The 24,128-nt window shown below is 44.5% G+C and overlaps 1 protein-coding gene across 1 annotated transcript; it reads left to right on the top strand.

Moving 5' to 3' along the window:
• The first annotated feature begins 1,122 nt into the window (after positions 1-1,122).
• On the top strand, positions 1,123-19,641 carry plppr2a (phospholipid phosphatase related 2a). The gene is made up of 6 exons (XM_071522225.1): positions 1,123-1,326; positions 16,032-16,152; positions 16,594-16,844; positions 17,594-17,770; positions 18,025-18,152; positions 19,533-19,641. Exons 1-6 carry the CDS (start codon positions 1,123-1,125, stop codon positions 19,639-19,641), a joined length of 990 nt encoding a protein of 329 aa, XP_071378326.1.
• Positions 19,642-24,128: the final 4,487 nt, after the last annotated feature.

Below are 24,128 nucleotides of genomic sequence, written 5' to 3'. Positions count from 1 at the left end.
TGTGTGTGTGTATGTGTGTCTCTGTGTTAGTCACCCCTCAGTGCCTTGATAAATGAGGGCACACACACGGTGCCAATATGGTGCACTGTGTGGCTTTGTGTCACTGAGACCTGCACAAAGCTCATTTAGCACCATCTACTGAAGTGATAATCTAACACTGTTCACAAATCCAAGCACTAATGCGTCATGGCACAGGATCTGTCCCACCTCACTGAATAGAGCACTACATGGGGACTTTGTCTTATAACAATAATCATGTTAAATGTGTGTATGTGTCATTGTTGTTTTCTGCCTTGTTCAGATATGATAAGTCTAGAAATAATGTGTCAATGTAACTTTCCATTAGGGAAGTCAGCTGGTGATGACGACCATGTGCCTGCAAAAAACACACTTTTAAAGATACTAATGATGGCATTCACTCTCTCCAAAGCACATGCTCTCACCGCACACATTCATGTACTGTACAGTCACTCTCACACACACACACACACACACACGCACACACACACGATATCCAAAAATACACCCACAGCTCAACTGTAGTAGATTCATGAGTGCCAGCAGCATAAAGGCAGCTCCCCCCTTCTCTCCCTCCCACTTCCCCCTCTCTCTCCCTCCCTCTCTCTCTCCCTGTCTCTCTCTCTCTCTCTCTCTCTCTCTCTCTCTCTCTTGCTCTACCGCTCTCTCTTTCTCTTGCTCCCTGTTTCACACTCTGCCATTCTTTGTTTTTGCTGCTTGTGGCGCCGCGGAACCCTCTTTCTTTTTTTTTCTGTTTTCATTCCCGTTTTCATCCCCTGATGAGAGAAGCCTCCTCCCGTAGATTTTCCTTTCTCTCTTCCTGCTCGTGCTCCTTCTCTCTCTCTCTCTCCCTCTCTCTCTCTCTCTCTCTCCCTCTCTATCTCTCCGCCTCTAGCTGCTGCACCGGTCAGGCTCTCTCTCTCTCTCTCTCTCTCTGTCTGTCTCTCCTATGCCTCTCGCCGTGGCTGAGGGGAACTGGGACTTGACTCTCCCCTCTTCCTCTCCTCCTCCTCCTTCTTCTCCTCCTCCTCCGCCACCTCCACCTCCACCTCCGTCTCTCCCTCCTCTTCTCCTTTCATCTTCCGGCCGCCTAACGGAGGGATAATGTTCTATTTCCAGCTGGTGATCATGGCTGGGACGGTTCTGCTGGCGTACTACTTTGAGTATACGGACACGTTCCCCGTGCACATCCAGGGCTTCTTCTGCTACGACAAGACCTTCTCCAAGCCCTACCCCGGCCCAGACGACACCAGCAAGATCCCCCCGGTCCTCATCTACTCCCTCGTCACGGCCATCCCCACCTTCACGGTAAGAGTTGCATGAGACGCATGCGGGACCATGTGTGTATTTGTTTGTGTGGGAGTTACAGAGGAAGACAGAACGGCGTGTGAGGCTGCGAAAGAAAGGTGTGTGTGTGCGTGTGTCTAGGTTTGTGGGTGTGTGGGTAAGAGACAGAGAGAGCTCTAATAGAAAGTGAGAAGTTGCGAGAGTGGCTGGCTATTAACGTATCGACTGAACATGTGTTTGTTTGATTCCGAGGCGGTGCGTTTGAATTGTTTTCTGTCGCTGCTTCTTACACTCCTTGTGTCTGCCGACCTGTCACTGAGCGCATTCTGTAAAGGTGTAAGACAGCGTGTTGTTCTGTTTTCTAATTTCTATGATTTGTGAGTTTTGGCTGTGGTTTTGGTGAATCATCTCTGGTGCCTCCCTCTGCCGCACCTCTGATATAGTGAGCAGATTGACGAGCTGCATGGAGGTAACCCCCTCCATCCTTTACAGACAGGTGTGTGTGTGCACGCGCGTGTGTGTCTGTGTGTGTGACTGAGCTGTGTGTGTGGATAAAGCAGAGACAGACGGGGATCAGCTCAGACCACACAGAGATGTAATGGACATGGGCAGTCAGGTCATAACAGAAGAAGAGAGACAGAGAAAGAGACAGAGATAGAGATAGGGAAAAAGAGAGAGACAGAGATAGAGATACAGAAAGAGATAGAGATAGAAAAAGACAAGAGACAAGAGAAACAATCAAACAGACAAATAATAGAGAAAGCAGAAAGTGCAAAAGTTAGAGTGGAGACAGAGTGATAATGGCAGGCAGCAGATGCTGTCTGAAAAGAAAAACTCGATGATAGGTGAGAAAAAGAGACAATGAACACAAAGGAAGGCAATTTGAAGGGGGGCGTGTATTGGTGTGTGTGTGTGTGTATGTGTGTGTGTGTGTGTGAGAGAGAGAGAGAGAGAGAGAGAGAGAGAGCGAGCGAGCGAGAGAGTAGCTGTTGAGCCCCTAGTGAGACGGAAGGCAGTGAGCGTGAAATGCGTAACACCTGGCACTGACTCTGAGCACAGACACAAACCTGAACAGCTTACATCCCCAACACACCACCGACAAAAAACAGAGCAGGCTACAGCCACAGTGCACCACAGATAACACCAGTTTACTGACACAATACAAAACAGACAAATAATCTGGCCAGATTATATCCACAGCATACCGCAGACATAAAACAGGCTGCGCTTATAGTCCCAGTAAACCAGAGACACGACCAGCTTACAATACAACAGACACATAACCAGCTGGCCAGCATACAGGACAGCAGTTGCTGGCAAGGAAGGTTGCGAGTTATAGTAATGAAGAACAGTGTACAGTGGTTCATGCTTGGCTGACAGCCACAGTGCACCCCCCCAGAAAAAAACAATTGAGTTGACAATGTTAACAACCAAATCAGACCAAAATAAAGTGCATGATTGCTAATCTAATAGGTGCACATCTCTTTACCCATATGTAGAAGTAGTAAAGATGATATATATTGGCTCAGTGCAGTAAGGGTTTACTGCGTAATAATAACAAAAAGAGGAGCCCAGGTTTATTACACTGTAATTATAAATCCTGCACCATCACTACATTACAATATAACATAGAAGATATATACAGTAGCTGAACTACATCACACTGAGTTAGTTTACTAATCCAAGCCAAGCAGACCTTTAAAGCTGCCCTAGCTGAGGGTAAATTATAGTGGAAGTTGGCCTGGGTCAGAGCACATTACTTACACCAGCTAGTCTGTCCTAACCTGGTCTGACAGAGGCCTTGGTGTGTGTAACAAGCAGGGAGGTAAATCACGACACTCACTCCCTCTGCGGTAGTGCCAATCTGGTACAAATATGCCTCACCCTTTGGTTTCAGAGGTGCTTGATCTCTTTTTGTACAGAGCAGCAGCAAATCAGTGCTTAGCTGCTGGCGATAAAGTGGCTGCAGAACATATATATATATATATATATATATATATACATCTATACAAAGAAGAGTTCTGACCTTTTATGGGGATAGGTGAGGGGGTTTTGAACTATGAGATATATTTAGCATTCTATTTGGAACAATTTGACTGTCTTTTGATGTAAGAAGACATATCTGTGTGTCTTTATAAATACAGATATAGAGATACAGATGTAGAGTTGAATACAAAAAATCAGTCTATCAGTCTGCTACACAATCCAAACAAGAGACTGGAATTGTAGGCTTGGGTTTTAGAATTGAGAACATAAATAGAGACCCTGCCTGGCTGGGTCTCCTAAGGTACCAGCCACCAGTGTATTTGGGTTAGTGCCAGAGTCCTCCAAGACCAACAGAGGGCACTCTAGCTCTCTGTCAGCTCCCAGTAGGGTCCCAACTTCTAATTAAAGTCATCAATCACTTTTTTAAGTCTCAGTGTAAGGAACCAATCCACCGCTTGGAGACTGAAGCAGAAGAGAGGGGACTTGACACTGGTCACATTTCTACATTTCTGTATATGTGCCTTTTGCTGACTTTACTTAACAGGACAGTATATGTGTATTCCTTTTAGTTAGTACAGTTGATGGTGGCAGTTAACATCTTTTTATCCAGATAAGAGACATTTGTACTGCCTTAACAGGCTAAGTATTGGAGCTTTTACCCCAAATCTCACTGACTTCGGTAGTCACCAGTCAAATGTTGGTCCACATTCTATGTCTATATCTAACCCTAACCCATCAGACCAGCATTCTATCATTTAGCATTCTAACATCAGACCAGTCGCTGCTGTCAGTGACAACCTCCAAATCCATCAAATCTCCAAAATGTCAACTGTTCAGGAATTAAGAAAATAGCCTTGTTTTCAGCTTGACGACCAAGTATTTCTCCAATGGGCTTTGGACTCCATTTACTCATTTGATTGAAGTTAAAATGTGAAAAGTGGAGTTATGAGGTTTTCACATGACAACAGTGCAACAATCTAGCATTGGAATTCTGACATCAGACCAGCATGCTGACATCAGACCAGCATTCTACCAATAGCATTCTGACATCAGAACAGCATTGTGACATAAGACCAGCATGTTGCCAATAGTATTCTGTCATCAGGGCAACATGCTACCATAGCATTCTGACATCAGGACAACATTGTGACATAAGACCAACATGCTACCATAGCATTCTGACATCAGGACAGCATTCTGACACCAGGACAGCGTTCTACAAATAGCATTCTGACATCAGACCAACATTCTAGTATCAAATCATCACAATGGGAGTGTGATGATTAATGTAGCTAAACTGAGCTGAAATTCAGTACAATTCAATGACTCTTACTGGAAACACCCTGAAGTGCCATGAACCATCACAGGAAGTCACACACTGCTGTGTTTGCATTTAAAGAACTTAGATCTGCTTAACTAACATTTGACATAACACATATATATATATATTATATATATGTCTTAAGGTAGAAAACAAGTGAACTTTAAAAAATCCAGCTGCCTTTTTATGCATATTTTAATGCCGGTAGAATACTGTCAGCTTTTACCCCAAGGCAACTGCTGTGTCCACAATAATGCTGGAACTTCTCCACACACACACACACACACACACCACACACACACACACACACACACACACACACACACACACACACACACACACTGGATTTTGGTTCAATTTTAGGGCATCTTGAAAGTTTGCCTAATGGAGCTTGTAAGCCAGTTAAGTCTAGGATGAATTAACTTATCTAGCTCAGATTAAATCTGACAGTGTGCGCGCATCAGTGTATATGTGTGTGCGTGTGTGCACAAGTGTGTGTGTGTCCGAGTGTGTGCGTGTGTCAGTTCATCTGTAAATCTGTCCTTTCATCAGTTTTGCCTTTCTGTCTGTTTCTAGCGGTCTGTCTACATCTTGTGACCTTCTTCCGTGTCTAGGGAATGTTCACATGAGTGTGCTGTATGTTGAAAGTGTGTTGAGTAGCGTGTTGAAATGCAAACGTTGTGTTGAATCCCCAGGAGTGATAGGTAATTCCCTTCTAATCACTGTATGGATAAAGACATGGATCTCCAGATTGGGCTTTGGTTTCATCTTGAATCCTAATGAGCAGCTCTACCTCAATACTGGTATGTGTGTGTGTGTGTGTGTGTGTGTGTGTGTGTGTGTGTGTGTGTGTGTGTGTGTGTGTGATACTGCAGCATAGCAGCCTCCACTCCACCTTTGAGTGTTTTTTTTTTACACTTTTTTACACGCAGCAGCACAGTATACAGTTCAAAAACCTCTCTGTAATCAGAATACATTCTTTTTTAGGTAACGTAAACATAATGGGAATACAGTTACATTCATTCATTTTTATTTAAAATGCATAACACTGTCACAAGTATTCTGTTACTACCCAACTCCTGGTCCCACAGCAGTAGTCTTCAAACTTGAAACTGAGCTCTCAGCTTTATGGTGTGATAAGTCAAGTGTTTTTACAACCGCAGCTCTGAGCGTTCTCTCAACAGTAGCTGTGGTGACTTTACTCTGTCTGACAGTCTTATGTCCCTCGACTGTGTATTCCTCACACTTCCATCTCCTCAGCTTTGTCGCCTGTCCTTTCTCCACTCCCTTCCCCATTCTTCACTCCCATGTATCTCATCCACTTTGCCAGTCATGGCGATAAATGGAAGAAATAGTGGGAAATAAGAGATGGGTAAAGACAGGGTATCGGATTATGGGCCCTTTTAGGTCGCTAAAAATTCTGAAGAAACGATTATTTTCAGTGATTCACATCCACCTGTATAAACAAGAAAACAATTGTATTTCTGAATGGGATTTTTTTCTTTTCTTGGAAGCATCCTATTTTCATCTAATTTACATCAATCTGATACCATTTACTGTGTGTGATGTATTACAAAGAGATTTACACCAACTTAAAAATTAGGATAAACTCTATTTCACACATAAAACAGAGGGTAAACAGAGTTAAGCTTTGCCCATCTCCCCCTATCCCTGACTTCTCCATATTGCCCCCACCCTCCTCATCACCTCCTCTACCTTTTCCAACTATTTACGTCTTCCCCTCTATGACCTCTCCTCACACCCCTCTTTGCCTCACCTTCCAATTAGCACTTTTCATGTGAGAACTGACGGGGCTTCTCAGCATGTCTGTTCCGTTAACTAGCGACTGTGGCTGGAGTGCTAATCGTCACTCTGAGACTGGCAAGCGGAGACCAACCAGGCAGGAGCACTTTCTGCTCCTCCGCTCCACATCCTGCTCGTTTGCTCAGATGTAAGAGAGATGGAGTGGTTTTTACATCAGAGGAGTCAAATATTGGGATAAAAGGCACATGCGGCGAGAAATGATTTTATCAATCGGGTGAATATTTAGCATAATAAGTAGGTGGGGGAAAAAAATGTCCTATGCAGTGATGCGCTTTACTCCTTCTCTACTCCCTGTGGCTGCTAAGACGCTTGACTGTTGGATCTCAGCAAGGGATAACATCACTTAAAGGAATCAATCTGTTTCTTGTCTTACCATTACGTTTTTTAGCCTTGTGTTATTGCTGTCGTGATCTACAGAGCAGGCAGTAATGTCTCCGATTCCAATATCCAGTATCTGATACATCCAGTGGAATTCCAGGTGATCCCAGTGTTACAGTCAAGGGCCGGACTGATGTGGATGTAGTCTATACACACAACACAATACAGTACCAACATGCTGTACTGTATCCCCCACCCAAGGGTGGAAGTAACTAATTACTAAATTATTAATTTACTCATGTTACTGTAGCTTTTTGGTGTACTTTTTACTTGGAGTATTTTTTAAAGTCAGTAATTTTACTTTTGCTTAACTATTTTTGTCTCTCCATAAGCAACAGAAACTGGATCATTCATAGTGAGAAGAGTAATCTGGCTTTACGTTGTTTGTGTAATTTATTTTGTAATTTCCAAATTTTCCAATTAAAATAATCAAGCTTGAACTCTGTCCTCTGGGGGATGGGAGAGATGGAAAGATCACATCTAACAATGTTCTCTTTTCCAAAAAGTGACTCGGTACCTTTTACTCTGAGTACATTTTAAACACGCTACTTCAGTACATTTACTTCTACTTAAGTAAAATATCAGCAAAGTAACAGTACTTCTACTTGAGTAGGACATTCTAGTACTGTTTCCACCACTACCCCCAGCCTCCAATACAAGTCAATGGTAATTAGGTTGATGGTTATACCATTTCCAATTCATTACATTTCATTACATTACATCATTTGTCCAGAGCAACTTACAATAATCAACTTAAGTGACTTAAGTGTCTGCTTTTTCAGACCCACCTAGACTGCTGTTCAATGCATTTAGTGTTGTCAGACATGTAATTCAAATTATATCTATGTATTATATATATGAAATAGGTCGCTCTACTGTATACCTGCATATTTCCTCATGAGCTCACTGCTGCAGCAGTGTGGATGCTGCACAGCCCTCAGTGTCTGCTGGCTGTGTTGACCCCTCACAGAGGCTGCCTGTCAGCAGCCTCAGATCCTCAGTCATAATGTCAGTGGGCTGACATCAAATTGTACCGTGCCTCACCCAGGGGAGCAAGTGAACTGTCCTTCCTCCTTCCCCAGGGTAACCATGACCTCACCCCCCCCCCCCCCAAAAAAAAAAACCCCCAAAAAAACCTGCATACACGTACACATTTATGTACAATTGCACAGACATGGATCAATGCCTTCCCTTTCTCTCTCTCTCTCGCTCTCACTCACTCTCTCTCTCTCTCTGTCTCTCTCTCTCTCTCTCACACACTCACTCACTGTCCCTTCCCCTTTCTCTCTTATTGCATCCCCTTCTCCCCCTTTCTCTCATTTTAAAACACAGACCTACACACATACATACACACACACACACACAGCAGACCAGTATGCCGCTAACCCAGGTTAATGAGACAGATGGCAGGGTGGCCTCCATGGTGGGAGAGGGGGGGGGCGTTGGTTGCTGTGACACTAGCTGCCATGGGAGCATATGTGCTTGGGTGAAGGCTTTCTCACTTTTGTCCCTCGACTTCTGTTCTTCACTCTGGGATGGAGAGGACAGGAAGGGAGAGAGAGGGAGAGAGAGAGAGAGAGATGGAGAATGGGAGGAAAATGTGGAGTAAGCGGGGATAATATATGAATGAGATATGGCATGTGGAGAAAGGGAGAAAATGAATTTACAAAACAGGGAGAGGGAGCGGAAATTATTTATTCAAAACAAAAGCTCGCTACCCATCACATTTCACAGGAAAACAATTCAAGAGAGAAGATGAAATCAGCGTCACTGCTTCGAGAGAAAACCCCAAGAGATACAGATAGGGATCCTATTCATAGAAGGAAGGGGAAAATTTAGTTTGCTTCGCCACACATTAAAGTAGGCTTCCATGATGCTGTATCTGCTCCACCTATCTGCGGTGGTGATATCCATACAGGGGGATAATTTACCACAGTCTTCTTCACAGTCCCTGCTCTGCCTGGAACACAATTGCAGCTCTGATCTAACTCTTCCCCATGATAATCACTCTACCCAGTGCCATCGCAGGAGATTGCATCACCCAACGATTCTGATGTTCGCATCATCAAACAATCCCCTCTTCCCCATCTGTCACCTTTCTCCCTCTTGTCGCCGTGTCTCCCTGAAGTCCCGAAGGTTCAAACCTCTCTCTCTCTCTCTCTCTCTCCCTCTCTCTCCCTCTTTCTTTCCCTCTGTAGATAGGTTTAGGCTGCCTCAGTAAGCTCCATGTACCATTTGCCTGGTAGGCCTGGGGCTGTTGTTGCATCAACCTGATTGGCTATGCAGCCTATGGAGAGAGAGGGAGAGAGAGAGTGTGTGTATGTGTGTGTGTGTGTGTGTGTGTGAGAGAGAGAGAGAGATAGAGAGAGAGAGTGCGTGTGTGTGTGTGTGTGTGCCTTCCTGTAGCCTATCTGGCGGTTTCAGCAGAAGTCACACACTCCTGTGAAATGAGATTAGGCTGAACAGTACTTGTCATTTCAGCTTCTTAGCTTTGATCCCTTTTCAGTCAGGCAGAGAGGGGAGACACCTCGGGGGTCCTGCGCGGCTGGTGGAATGCCACGCTTCACTCAGCACCTCCGAGATCTCTGACAAATGGCAATGCCCAATCTGCATCCACTCCAGGGGTGCATCCCAATTATTCCACCCTTTTCCCCCGTCTTTTGCGCTTGGCCACTGCACCATTTTCTGTGTTTTCAGGCCCTGTGTGGGGCTGTGAGCGCTTGAGCTCGCATCTGAAAAAGGAGAATTTACTTGATTCTGGTTGGTTCAACATCGCTGTACCTGCAATTACTTCGCCCTCTTGCGCGTACGCATCTGTCTCATTTCCTGTTTGTTGTTTTGCTCCTCTCCCCTCCTTTCCCTTTTCCCTTTTCCCTCTCCTCTCTCCGTCTTTTTTTTCCTGTTCGTAATTAGTGCGTTTGCAATTTGGATGAGCTGCGAGACCTAATTCGGTTCGAGTGCTGTTGCTGCGTGTTTGTTTCTCTGAGTCATATCTTTGTTTATGAGTCCCTCCACTTGTCTGGGATCCAGGGGGTCTTCCTACCTAACATTTATCAAACAAAGATGAGAGCCAAGAGGGGAAGGGACTGAGTTAGGATGTGATGAATGAAGGTGGCAAAAACAGGTGAATGAATCAGTGTGTGTCAAGGTGGGACAGTGGTTAGTGGTCACTGTCCTGTGATTGGAAGGTCCCAGGTACGCTCCCCCAAAAGAAGCAGCCCAAAAGAACCATTTCCTCCTCTGTGATCAAGAGGATCACAAAATAGAGGGTCGTTAGCTGAACATGTTAAAGGGGAGAGAGAGAGAGAGAGAGAAAGAGAAACGGAGACAGAGAATGACAGACTTTGGGGGAATTTAACAGAGCAGATTTGGAAAAGGGGAGCATGAAATGGAGCAGGACAAAAAAAGGAACGGCAAGACAAAGAGCGGGAGATATAACCTACTTTTTCCGCTAATGGAAAAAAAAAAGATAAAAGGTGAAAGGCAGAGGAAAAGAGAGATGAGGGAGAAAGCGAGGGATGAGAGAAGGGTGATGCAACACAATGGTAAAGAGGTTTTTTCTGCTATAAGATGGAATACATCCACGCTCCTTAGCGCATAATGGCACGATACAACAAAACAAATGTTTCGGCGCCCGGGCAGAATATTCTCAGCAGGCTAACTCTGGTGAAGATGTGCAATCACACATTAATATTGTTTGTTGGAATGAGGGCATTGTTGTGTGCCAGTTTGTGTGCATACATCTGTGTGCGATGTGGCGCATGAGTGGGTGTGTTTCTGCAAAAGCACATGCATCCATATTTGTTTATGCAGCGCGTTTCATGTGAATGTGTGTACATGCCTTATACATGCGTGTATGCATTTCTATATTGCATGCTCATCCATCCAAGATAAAGATCATGTTCTCTTCTCAGTCTACATCTTCATTCTTTATCAGGTCAGTGGATTGAATCACGTGTTTTAGCGGGACTGGCCAGCTATGAACAGTTTTGACAAACCAGTGTTCACTATACAAGGGGCGGATTCATCTGTATTCTGTCTGTATTTTCAGTTAGTAATGTTTGTTGTCGGCACCCATTCCATATAGTCAAAATCCTGGTGTAACCTACGTGTGAGTAAAGGTGATGGTGATCCTGATGCACCCGGACATGTGCAGTGTCTCTCGTATCATCCATTAGCGCGAATCTCACATACCCAGCGCACCGAGGAGATTGAGGTCGCTGTAGATGATGACAGATAATGGGATGCTAGTGACAGCTAGGCATCTCTTTGTACTTTACACATGAATAGCCTTCCCAATCTTGTCAGAAACATTAGGTCTTATGGCTGCGGAGCTGTGTTTCACAGAAATGGGTCTGGGCCTGTCTGTGGCGGGTCCGCGCATTACAAGAGCGCTATTACGCTTTGGGTGCCGGAGAAAGACTAAATATCCCGGGACAAAGGGTTTCTGCTGTAAATACGATGCTTATTGTGGATGATAATGTTTCTTCCCATCTGCAGTGTTCACTGCTTAAGGTTGTTGAGAGGCAAGGGGCAATTTAAGAGTGGAACTAAAGCATGTCATTGTCCCCTTATTTGGGAGAAAACAACGCTTTACCTCCAACCCATCCTTGTTAAATTTGAACAAATCAACCACTGTGGAGAGGTAACAGGCTCGCAGGCTTTTGGGCCAGGTCTCGCATCAACACACCTGTGCACAGGCTTGAGCTGCACTCTGTAGACCATCATAAACTCGGTGGAGGTTATGCAGGAAAAACCTCTGCTCAGTAAGTAAGACGGCTCTTCTGGAATAGAGATTGGGATTGGATGATTGACGAGAGCAGATGTGGGGGCAGTTTTGCTCATTTCAGGTTTTTAATGCGTTCTTTGTTGGATCGAAGTGAATCATCCATCAGCCTTCATGTCCTTATTGTCCAACAGAGACCTTGTACAGTATCTCTAAATAGCCAAGTCTTCTTGGTAAATTATGAATTGTTATGCTTACATACCCAACTATCCAAGGCCATAAAAGATTAATGGAGGACATTGTCAGCTGTCAAAAATCTTCAAGATCTATAAAATTTTTGAGTGCCACTTTTGGATAAAGATTTATTTATATAATGACCCTCTCTCAATCCTTCTTGTACCATTGGTAAATTTTGTAGAATGGCTCATAATTTACGATACATTCTCCTTTATTACTGTCTAATATCACTTGCTACAGAAATGAGGACATCCAGTTTTTGCAGGACATGGATAGTATGTATCCATCTGATGTCTTCTAACATTCATTTAGCTCTTTCATCAGCTTGTGTTATGGAGATAACAAAGTCAGTTGCTGAGAAGGGGTGGTGTGTGAAACGTGTGTGTGTGTGTGTGTGTGTGTGTGTGTTTGCATGCACATTTAGCGCACCGTTGTGTCTTGGCAGCCCATGAGTATCTGCAGAAGTGTGTGCTAATGGCTGCAATCTGAGTTGCAATCTCACTGCTCTGCTGCAGTGCCATCATGCAGGCTGATTCCAGGGTGCTTGGTGTGTCTCTCGCAGCTTTATTGACATCATTACCACACAATGATAACACCCTGGGCTGTGTTTTATCTGCTGCACTCCCTGTTTGCCTGTCCTGTCTCTTGACTAACTCTCACAGCTGCAAAGGGGTCATCCAGGTACTTGTACTCACAAGTGATGCTGGCAGTCTCCCTTTATGCCTGACAGCATTACATGGCAATTAATTCTTATGTTTTTTATGGTCTGACAGTGGAAACGGCCAGATATATAAAAGGCGACTTGAGTAACATGATGAGAGGCAAACAGGTTTACCAACAATTAAAAAATAGGTGGTTTGGATGGATCTTCAAGTAGGGAACAAGCATAAATCAATTTTTTTCAGCTGTCTCTCTGTGTGTAACTATAATCTTTTCTAACTATTCTTCTCATGCCTGCCTCTCTCCCTCTCTCTTTTCTTCCCCCCTCTTCTTTTCGCCCTTTTCGTTCCCTTCCTCCCTCTGCCCTTCCTCCACCGCTACGCTCCTTTCCCTTCGTCTCATCACTCTATTTAGAACATCCCCGGTTATTGTCTTCTGATAGACGCGCGTTCATAGACAGTGCAAGTCTGCGTGCACGCTCGCATTATTCTAATACCCACTGACACAAATCAAGATCTGATTACTTACACACGCAGAGCAGAGTCTTCCAGCTGCCTCGTAAGGACAAAAATGTATTCTATACTCATGAAGCCATGTGTGCGCACACTCACATACACACACATGCACAGAGACTCCTATGAACAAGCCACAACCTCCAGTTAATCCCTCATATCAGATTCAGCAGAGGACGAGGGTGAAGTCCAGGCCTTCTCTCACCCTCACTCCTTCCCAGTCTTGAAGCTCATCCTACTATGACACAGCATTAGTTCTGCCCCCCAAATCCTGCGTCTGGAGCGGCATGTTCCCTAGGTGCATCATAATACTTCTGCATTGTCAGTTTGTAGATTGGACAGGCACTTTAATTTCAAGGAATTACAACGCTGTCCTCCCTAAACTACAGCGACAGCGTCGTTATGTTTAACGGTGAATCCTTGAAGGAGCGGTAAGGACAGGAGCGGGGAGCCGGAGCGCATCCTGCCGCAGCCGAGGGAGATAATTTAAAGACGTTGGTTGAAATAATGCGCTACATGATTCACATGGATGGCATCCAGGCATGAATAATTCATTTCTACAGTATTACCCCTAACCCCATCACTTTCTTACTTTTCCCACACATCTCCGCTCTTTCCGCTCCTTTCCTTATTCTTCAACTTTACCGAAATGCTCGCTCTCTCCTCCTCTCACTCTTTCACATCCCTCTCATACTTTTTCTCCTATTCTGTCTTTATCGTTCTTTCTCAATTTCTTTTTCTTTCTCTATCTCTCTGTCTCTCCCTCACCCCTGTACTCTGTTTATAACGGAGGCCTATCATAAATTCAAAGATGATCTATTCACAGTGATTAGCAGTAGAGTACTGCGCAAAGAGGGCTGGTGTGGTATTAGCACTACTAGGCGCTTCCGAAAATCCTCCCACCCACTGCTTTACAGCATTTAGTAGAAAACAGGCAACGTGTTTGAGAGCACTTGTCCGTGAGTGACAGCATGCAACCTCAACAATCACGCATTCACATGGTATACACATGCTCAATGCCTTCATGCATACTACAGACCGGCGGTCCCCATGGAAACAGTCACCTTGCTGCGTTTTAACAGCCCCTTAACTGGTTGTCCAAAGTGTGACGGCAGCTCTAACATCTCCTATTTGATGCCGCTGATTAAACTCCCTCAGCTTTGATTTAATGGCTCATATCAGTGTTTAGAGGGTCGCCATGGAACTGTTTGTGCCAAACCCAGTGGGATTGTGCTTCGCTAATGGAAGAGGGAACTGGGTTGGGCACACACTTCACAGCACTGCTGCATTGACCGGGCCTCTGCATGCTATTAGCTCATTCGACTTGACTGGACCCACCGCTAAACACCCTGAAAAATGAAACTGGACTGAAACATGATCATTTTCATCTCTCTGTCTCTGGCCTTCTCTTTTTCTGTCCCCCTTCCTGTTTCTCTTTCTGTTTCTGTTTCTCTGTCTTTCTCTCTCTGTCTGCCTCTCTTTTCATCTCTTTCATTCTCTTCCGCTCTCTCTCTCCTCAGACAGCGCCCCAGACATCGTCACTGTGGGTGATAAATCGGGGATTATGTTAAATATGGAAAGAGGAGGAATGAGGTTGATGGGTTTGTGGAACACGGTCATCGTTAAAGTGGGTCCCACTGTCAGAGCGCTGAAGAGGATGGAAATTTTCGACATGTTTTAAGATTAAGCGCAGTACCGTCCTGGGTAGTTATTCATCGAAGAGAGCCAAGTCCTTGTTTGTGCCAGCGTCTTTGAGTGCCATAGGCCCTCAGACAGATGAGTCTCACAGTTTGAGTCTCTCAATGAAGCAATCATCAGTCTGGAGTGGCACTGCTGTTCAGACTCACAGGGACTAAATGGAGCATAGTCACCTGGCTGAACCCTCCGACACAAGCCTGATGCTCCTCACAAAGAGACGAATGAAACAGTGCGCTTCCAGCAGCAATAATTGCTGTTTTTAATCACAGAAATCCCCAGACAGCAGTGAATTTACATCTCTCTCTGACCACAGCCAGGGAGTCCACTGTTAATAAAACAGATGATGATTAAGGTATCTAATTAGATTAATTTGGAATGTGAGCTGAGACCATTAGTCATGCTAAAAACTGAGCAGCGCAGAGGCAGCCATGCCAGAGGTTCATGGCTGAGCTGGGGACTTCACTGTGGGCAAATAATTCTCCTACAGTATGTAGAGCTGGCTGAGTGTAATATTGGAACTTGTTTGAGATAAATGAGTACTGAGATCATTGCCTTCCTCCTTAATGCGAGTCACCCTGTGGGGAATATTTGATAGTGATAATCAGCATCTTTTATGCTTAGGCTTAATAGTATCTTATTGGTGCCATATCTGCCTGCATGTCAGTGCTATTTACTCCTGCCTGTGCTAGTCAAATAGCTTAAACACACATGTTTCGGCAACTACCGTTCAACTGTCACCAGACTTAACCAAAGCAATCACATATTATATAAAGTAATATAATATAAGTTACTGTTGATGCTTCTTGCCAGTATTTAGAAGGGTAGATTACTGCAATACCACACGCATTACTCCAATATAGTCCGTGGAGTGTAGACCAATTATGTCAATAGAAGAATCACAGGTCCACACTCATATGTATTAGTTTATCTCATATGTAATTTGTGGCGAAACGTTTGTCATGAATTAAAGAGTTAAACTAATATATATGCGTGCGGACCTGTGATTCTTCTAGTATTTATAAGTGTAAGGAGTGAGTAAGGTAAGTGAGTCTGTAAGTGAGTAAGGAGACCATCCTTAAACCAGAGGGCAAGGTGGCTTGTATGTACACTTTTAATAATAATAACGAAATACTTTATTGATCTTCCTGGGGAAATTCCTGGGGGGTGAGCCATAAAAAGAGAATTTCCCTAGGCAGATCAATAAAATATTTCATTATTATTGTTATTAAAAGTTTCGATGACCACATACTGTTATACGGTACATACGGTTTTCTCTGTATCATCAAAAATGTAGTGTGTGTGTGTGTGTGTGTGTGTGTGTGTGGAAAAGTTTGCCGTAATAGAGATAATCACCAGTTCTGTTTTTGCTCCTTTGTGTGTGCAGATCCTGGTTGGAGAAATGTGTGCTTTCTTCACCAAGGCAGAGGGAACCCAGGAGAAGACCATTGTCACTGCAGACTGCTGCTACTTCAACCCCCTGCTGAGACGCATCATACGCTTCCTAGGTACATTAAAGAAAAGGTTGAATTGTAAGCAGTGTACCTGGATGCGACCTGTTACCCTTTAGAGTTTGTAAACCAAAGCATTTACATGTAGATGCTAATTGGATGATAAATTGCGGTATAATCTTGTGGTAAGACATTTTAAGATGATGGCAGATAACACTGTTATGAATATTAAATGGCCCGCAGATTTGCATATTCAGCTGAATCAGTTGAGGTGAAGGCTTCTGTTGCAATTTCACACCCCAGCTGATAATAATGTGTTGGGGCTATTTTAGGGGGGAAAAAATCTAGTGCTGTTTAGTTTAGGTAGTCTTACATCGCTCTTTCTCTCTATCTGTAACTATGCTCTGCCTTTTTCTCTTTTATATCACTCCTTCTCTCACTCCATCCCCTCTCCACCCCCCCACCCCGACTCCTCCCTACTCTTTGTCTGCTTCTCAGGCGTCTATGCCTTCGGCCTGTTCACCACCACCATCTTCGCCAACGCCGGCCAGGTGGTGACGGGAAACCAGACGCCTCACTTCCTGTCTGCGTGCCGACCCAACTACACGGCCCTGGGCTGCCAGTCCACCATGCAGTACATCACAGAGCGCCGCGCCTGCACCGGGAACCCGCTGGTCGTCATGACGGCGCGCAAGTCCTTCCCCTCCAAGGACGCGGCACTCAGCGTCTACTCCGCAGTATACACAGTGGTAGGTTGGAGCACGCTGAAGGTGGCGGCTTTTGCTTTATCAGCACACTCTATAGGTGGTGAGGAAGATTCAATTCTATGTGAAGTCTCTGTGCGTGAATGCGTGCCAGAAATTTGAGGGGGTTTCAGATTAAACCTGCACTAGACAAGATTTTAATGTAAAAATACACCTGTCTTATCAGCCTAAATCTTCTCAATGCACAGGGAGTGACAAATCAAGACTTAAGAGAAATGTAAAACTTGCTCCTAAACAGCAGTGAGTGGCTGGTCCATCAAGAGAAAGCTGGACTTACCAATGATGGTTGAACCTGCTGCGAAAAGATTATTGTTCACCATCTTCACCTTTAACCAGCCTCTAAGAAGAAGAAATTTAGGTCCGACGATTACTTGATTTCTAGCTAATGAAGTCCTTCAAACTTTCAGAAATTCAGTTCTCTCCCACTGCCACTTGGGGCCGTCAAAGTACAAAGTTGCCTAGTGCGGCTTTAACTATAAGGGAAATTGACACTAGCCACCAGTCACATCTACATATCAGCCTCTTTGGTAGGCAACAATCATTTGGAGGTCCAATTCTATCTGGAAAACCTAGTAGGGTTGTAAAATAATGATACAACAATAAATAAATCAATCAGTATTCTCATCTACAGTAAGTTCCCTGTGTGTTTATGTGCACGCATGTTTGTGTGCCTGCGTACCCGCGTGCTACCTGTGTTTGTTGGTGTGTGTGCCTTTCTTTACGCCTTTCTCCAGATGTACGTGACGCTGGTGTTCAGGACCAAAGGCACGCGGCTGACCAAGCCCACGGTCAGCCTGACCCTGCTTTGCCTGGCCATGCTAGTGGGTGTGGTCCGGGTGGCCGAGTACCGCAACCACTGGGCCGACGTCCTGGCAGGCTTCTTCACCGGGGGAGCCATCGCTGTGTTTCTGGTGAGGAGGGAGAAGAAGGGAGGGGTGGGGGTGGGGGGGGGGTGGAGGAATGGAAGGGAAAAGGAAGACATGGAGGAATGTTTGAGTTCTTGCAACGCTGGACGGACCCTTTGATGAGAAGAGGGTACAGCTGGTGTAAGCAGAGATAAATGTTGCCCCTTTCCCTTGTTTTATTCTTCCTCTCTAACCTTCTCCCTGTCTCTCCCTCTCCTTCTGCCTCTGTCTATCTCTTCCCCCTGGTCTCTTTACTCCAGGTGACTTGTGTGATCAACAACTTCCAGCAGATGCAGCCTCCTCCCCCTGCGCCACGGCCCCAACGCCCTGAGTCCGTGCTGGGCATGCCCATGGTGACGCTGCCCTGTGTGGAGAGTCCACTCGAAAAGTTAAGTGGCCCTCAGGTAAGGGGCGGGGGTGGGTGTGAGGCAGGGCTACACTCACAAAAGGGCCATGGGATACACACCCCTTGTCCCTTACCTGAATCCGTCGTCCTCCATTCCCCTCCAATCTGAAAGATGGATGTCCCCTCGCACGCATACCCAAAGCCGCCCCTCCCGCACCCCCAAAACCCCAACAAAAGCACCCGACTGAATCCCCCTAAACCCCTGCGTACCCAAACCCTGTTGTAGGCTGATAACAGCACAAATGAGATTTGTCCTGTAGGTGTGAAATGAGCCGTGATTATACTCCAGCCAGAGGATAGAACGGATCCTAGTGTGAATGCTTGCTCGGGGAAGAGGCGCTTCCTTGCTCCTAAACTCTACAGTGTTGCACATTTCCCCGTTATCGGGGGTTTAGAAAGTCACTTATCTCTTTGAAGCGAGTCAGCAGTTTGGCTGACACACCTGAGGTGTAATTTACCATCCTTAGGAAACACTGTGATATAATGGAAAGCAGTTGGCTGGAGGAAAACTGTGAATTCAGCTGAGGCCTTAAAGAATCAGCAGTAAAGGAAATAATACTATGAAGTTGTAGCCATTGCAGACGTCCCATCAGTTGCATCTATTCTTCATCAGTACTGCAGCATTTTCTAAATGATTCCTCTCTGGGGTGGAGCAGCAGTGTAGCAGGAATGCTGCAGCAAACATTTAAAGAGTAACAACCCCAAACCCAGATCTGTGTAAAGCCTGACATCTAGTGGTAAAAAGCATGCTACTGAAATTGCCATCTGTAATTGGCTGATCTTTGGTGCCAGGTGATGTCAAGATCAGCCAATAGCAGATGGTCATTTCAGTAGCATGCCTTTTGCCATTAGACATCAGGCTTCACACAGATTTGGGTTTGGGGTTTAGTTAGTCTTTAAGGAGAAGTTAAGATGTTTTGTCTGAAATGTCTTGTGTCCTCTGTGGTCTGTCGCCCTCACTAACCCTCACCTGATTGCCTCTTTTCCCCTGTCTCCCACCTTGCCTCTTCTCTCAATCTGTTCCCCTTTCCCTCACTCTCCTCCAGCATCCCGCACTTTCCTCCTCCTCCCCACCCTACAACACCTACGTTCAACCATTCTAACCAACTTTAACTCTTTTTTGGCTCTCTCTCTCTCTCACTCGCCTCACTATCCCTCCCTTTCGTTGCCTTATTTCTGTTTCGGTCCTCTCAAATCCTCGCACCGTACACCCCGCCTCCTCTCCGATCTGTCATCCTCTCCCCTCCTCCTCCTCCCCCCCGGACATCGCTCTTGATTATTCTTTCTTCACTTTTCTCTTTTCCTTCACCTCCTCTCTTCCCCCCGTTCTCTCTCTTTCTCACTCCGCTCTCTCCCCTGCAGACTCCGCGGGGATCTCCATTCACCGAGATCACATGACCATCAGCCCTATCGGTTCCCCGCCACCCCCGATGTCCTCATACCGTCTCGCTCCATTTCCAGCGAAGTCTAGACCAGCCCGAGCAGCACTCGCCCCACTGCGCCGCCCATCCGGCTGGGCGATACGCAACGCTGCACCGCTCCTATTCTACGCAGGTCTAGACCTCTCCTGATACACACAGCACAGCACAGTACAGCACTGTACACTCATATACATATGCACACACACACACACACACACACACACACACACAGACCATTCCCTTCGCCCCTTTCCCAAGCCCAAACCCCCGGGGAACCGATAGGTGAACTCTACAAAGACTTTCTCTTTGCTGGACTCCCAGTAAAGTAACGAGACTTTCACAGCTCCCAAGCTGAACATTCAGTACAGTGTCAGGTACATCTCTTTTTCTTTCTTTTCTTTTTGATTATGCTTTTTTTTTCAAAGACTTTTTTGTTTGTATCGCTAACTTGTTTTTGTATAAACTCGATCACGTGAAGTATCAAGCTCACCGATAAGCCGACGTTTCATCTTCAGTGGTGCGCAGTGAGAGGAAAACAAAAACAAACCTCAAAGTGCAACCGCTGAGAATCTTCTCCTTTTTTTTTTTTCAACTCTATGAATGAGTTTTCATTCCTGTTTGAAGGAGCCACATCCTGAACGCCAGCCGTCTTGCTGAAAACTCTGTCCACTGACTCCCAGGTCGCAGCTCTGGTGTCTGCTGTCAGGGGGTTGCCATGTTGGACCAATACACACACACACACACACACACACACACACACACGCACAGATAGACATAGACATACACTGACACATACTCTCTCACTCTTACTTTCTTTGCTTCTCTTTCTCTCTTGCTGTCCTTCTTTCACTTTCTCTCTCTCTAACACATACACATGCACATTCACACACGCATGCAGGTAAATACACACACACACAAACACACACACACACAAACACACACACACACACACACACACACACAGTCGTCTGAGTAGCAGGGCCCTAGTCAGCTCTGCATGAGGTTTACTCAGATCAAAGGATCCGTTTCATATCGCTCAGCAGAAGCACCAGACAAAAGCAAACAGGATGAAAGTACAGACATCTTCACTTGGCTATCTTCTTTATTTTTTTGTCTTCAGCTTTGCCAAACTGACATGAAATACAAATAGATTTGTTAAGACAAAGCCAGAGACAAGCTCCGACTGCAGGTGGCACGACAGCGAGCCAAGTAAAGTGCATCGCATTCAGGAGCAAACCCTTTCTTTTGTTTTCTACATCTTTTGGGACAATGAGCCTTCATACCGAACACTCGATCATTTACGTGATGCCAACAGACTTTTTTTTCTTTTTTCTTTTTCATTTCACTTTTGAATGGCTTGGAGTGGCATCGATCACACTGGAAGTTTGGAAAAAGATTCTCACCGAGATTTTCTTTCAAAGTGTCGACTACAGACTGGCCAGCTCATGTAATTATTGTGATTAATTTCCGAGGAGATTTTATGGATAGATTTTATTTATCGATGTGTATATATGGTGTGGTTGCCATAAGCGCTACTGTCGTACACGTGGCGTGACAGTTTTGCTGATTTTGATTTGCACACTCCCCTCCGACCCATGTTTTTATTCGCCCTCCTCTTCTCCACACCGGACCGCATCTTTTTACAGCCTCTGTTTATTTCTCTACTCTGTGTTGTTGGTATCTTGACTATAATACCGTCACTGTGCTGTGTAACGTTTCCCTCTGCTGGACAACACACATACACACACACACACATGCACACAAACACACAGAATTAAAGACCTGTTTTACACATATACTGTATACTCAAGCACACAAACACACACACAAACACACACACACACACACACACACACACTTATCTCCCCTAACCTCCTACTTATTACTTCCCCTCCTCCTCCTCCTCCACTTTCTTACACTGAAACCTGTTTGTATGATTTTGTATATAGTTCTTTTTTGTATTGAGAACGTGATTTTTACACAAGCATCACCAACACTCCAGTAGTGTAGAGATTTGGGAAAACGAGTAATATTGTATTTAATATGATGATGATAGAGAACAGTGTGTATGAAGGTGCTGAACCTCTCTGGACCAACGCTGGATTGATTGGAGAATGTCCAGCTGACTCGCTGTTTTAATCGAAACCACTTGTCCTTTGGGCCCAGGCCAGACTGAAAAGAGGAGCTCCCTTACAGTTCATAAGCTAGAGTTCATAAAGTTATGAACCCATGACCTTTTTTGTTGTGAATTCTGATATATGCATAAACAGTGGACATGAATATAATTTCCCCTCTCTTCTGCCATCAAATCTATAGATGGGCCATCCGAGAACAGGGAAGGGTACGGCTAATTTCCCAGCACTGCTATCAGTATTCTTTATGTGTGATAGCAAAGTTATGAATTTTTACCATTTCACAGTGAGTTGACAGCACACACAGCCAAATGTAAACGACAACATCGCTGACATAAAGACAAGCTAACAAAAATACAAAATGGATGTTAAGATTTGGTTCTAAAACTTATGTGGTTTGATTGGAAATCTATGAGTGTGTACCCTGCTAGCGTGATTTTTCCTGTTTTTTTTGTTTTTGTTTTTTTTTACTCATTATTTCTGCTTTCTTGGCCCCTCCCGTCAGGTTGTATCTACAGTATAGCAATCAAGGGGGCTGTGCTGAATACCCTTGCCCATTATCCAGTGGTTGTCTGCTCATAATCTGACCTATTAGGCTCTGTGATCTGTGAGATGTTTACTGAGTATTTTGTACTTGAGAGAAGTTTGCGTCTGATCACTGTTGGAAGACTATAAAAACTAGATAAAAAATACTGGGACATTGTGGTGGTTCAGACCATATGGAACAGACCACACACCTGCAACATTGTGAATCATCCTCCTTTTTGTCTCCAATAAGTACTGTCCTCATGAAGCAGAAAAGCCTTAAAATAATCCTAATGTAAAAAAAAAAACAATGTCTAAACTTAACAGAAAAGAGATTTACAGCAAAATCTTCAGCAATCTTCTTATTCGTGCAAAATCTCAGTAATTCTTCACCACTGCAGAATCTGAATCAGTGTTTACTGTGTGAGCACTGCTTTAGTATGAGGAATGCATGTTAATGAATGCTGTGTAGCAAATGCCAAAACCAACATGGGGTGAAAAAAAAAAAAAAAAATTCTCCAGAAACAGCCAGATTATCTTCGGGTCAGAATAGATACTCCTCTGGTTCAGCGGGACTCTCCATGCCACAGCTTTGCTTTCCTTTAAATTCATCACTAATGTATGCAGAAGATTTAAGTCAAGGAACAAGTACAATGCAGTTGACTGACATGTGAATAAAAAAGAAGCACCATTTTCCTTCAGAGCTTTCTGAAGGAGAAACATTTCCTTTGATCCTGTTGCAGCATACCCTCTGTTTTGTAAAGATCTGTCTGATGAGAACAATAAATGGATATTGCAATAAGAAAAGCTGTCTGTGTTAGTGTGTGTGTGTGTGTGTGTGTGTGTGCATCAAATGCTCTAATCACCATTCATGCTGCATTTATGATTAGATGTGTGACTGGATTGGTGTGGGTTGTGTGCATCTGCTGGTGTGTGTGTGTGTGTGTGTTTGTGTGTCTGCTCTTCCCATTTATGAGGCCATGAACCACTCATCAGCTTTTACGACCATTGATTGAATCTTTTGTCCAATCACAGTGCTGGTGGTTTGTTTTGGTCTGACCCGGAGGTCCAGCATGGATCTGAGCCAGAACACTGTTGTTTTTATTTTTATGAGCTCCTCTCTGGGTTTATGGGACTGTCCTTTCCTCTGTTCTGGTCCTGCTGGACAGGAGGGCTTCTAGCTGTGACAGATGGCTACCTAAATGTTTTTACAATCAAGAACCCAAAACTTTGTTGTGTTAAGTCAGTAGCATCGGTATCAGACTCATCGGTAGGAAAATGAAAATGTTGATCTTTTTTGCTTTTGTCATTGCTCCAATATGCTTTATCATGGGAAATACAGACTTATAACCAGAATCTGACACTCTCTTCTGCCTTATATTTGAATGTGAATCCACTGTACACTATAAATGAGTCAATACTTGAGGGTTTGACTGTCCTGACCCACATTAAGTTGCACAACCCATTTTGAGTAAGGAAACCAGGCCGTACAAGAGGAACAGACTGGACATACTGATGCTGTGACTGGCTCAGTACTGCCACCATGTGGTCCAGTGTGCTCACCCACTACAATCCTGGATGGATTTGATGAAATCTTGACAATGATGCATCATCCAAGACTATGAGGGGAATTTTGATAGCTTTGCGTAATACATTTTATGCTTAGTTTAAGGTCAGCATAACTTCCTATCTCTCTCTTTACATTTATATATGTATAGATGAGATATATTTGAAAGTTAAAATACAACCAGTCATCACACAAGTGCAGAGAACAACAGGATGAAACCACAGCACATGAACCTAGAGGATAAAAAGACAGAAACTTCATCCTTATTTTCACTGTGGTCATCATGACACATTCCCATCAACAATATCTCTCT

The sequence above is a fragment of the Centroberyx affinis genome, unplaced genomic scaffold (genome assembly GCF_046629955.1).
Source record: "Centroberyx affinis isolate AG114_WGS23_722 - 3 ecotype Tasmania unplaced genomic scaffold, CSIRO-AGI_Caff_v1 ptg000968l_1, whole genome shotgun sequence".
NCBI lineage: Eukaryota > Metazoa > Chordata > Actinopteri > Beryciformes > Berycidae > Centroberyx > Centroberyx affinis.
Note: the sequence above shows the minus strand (reverse complement) of the source record. Positions and strands in the feature narration are given on the sequence as shown.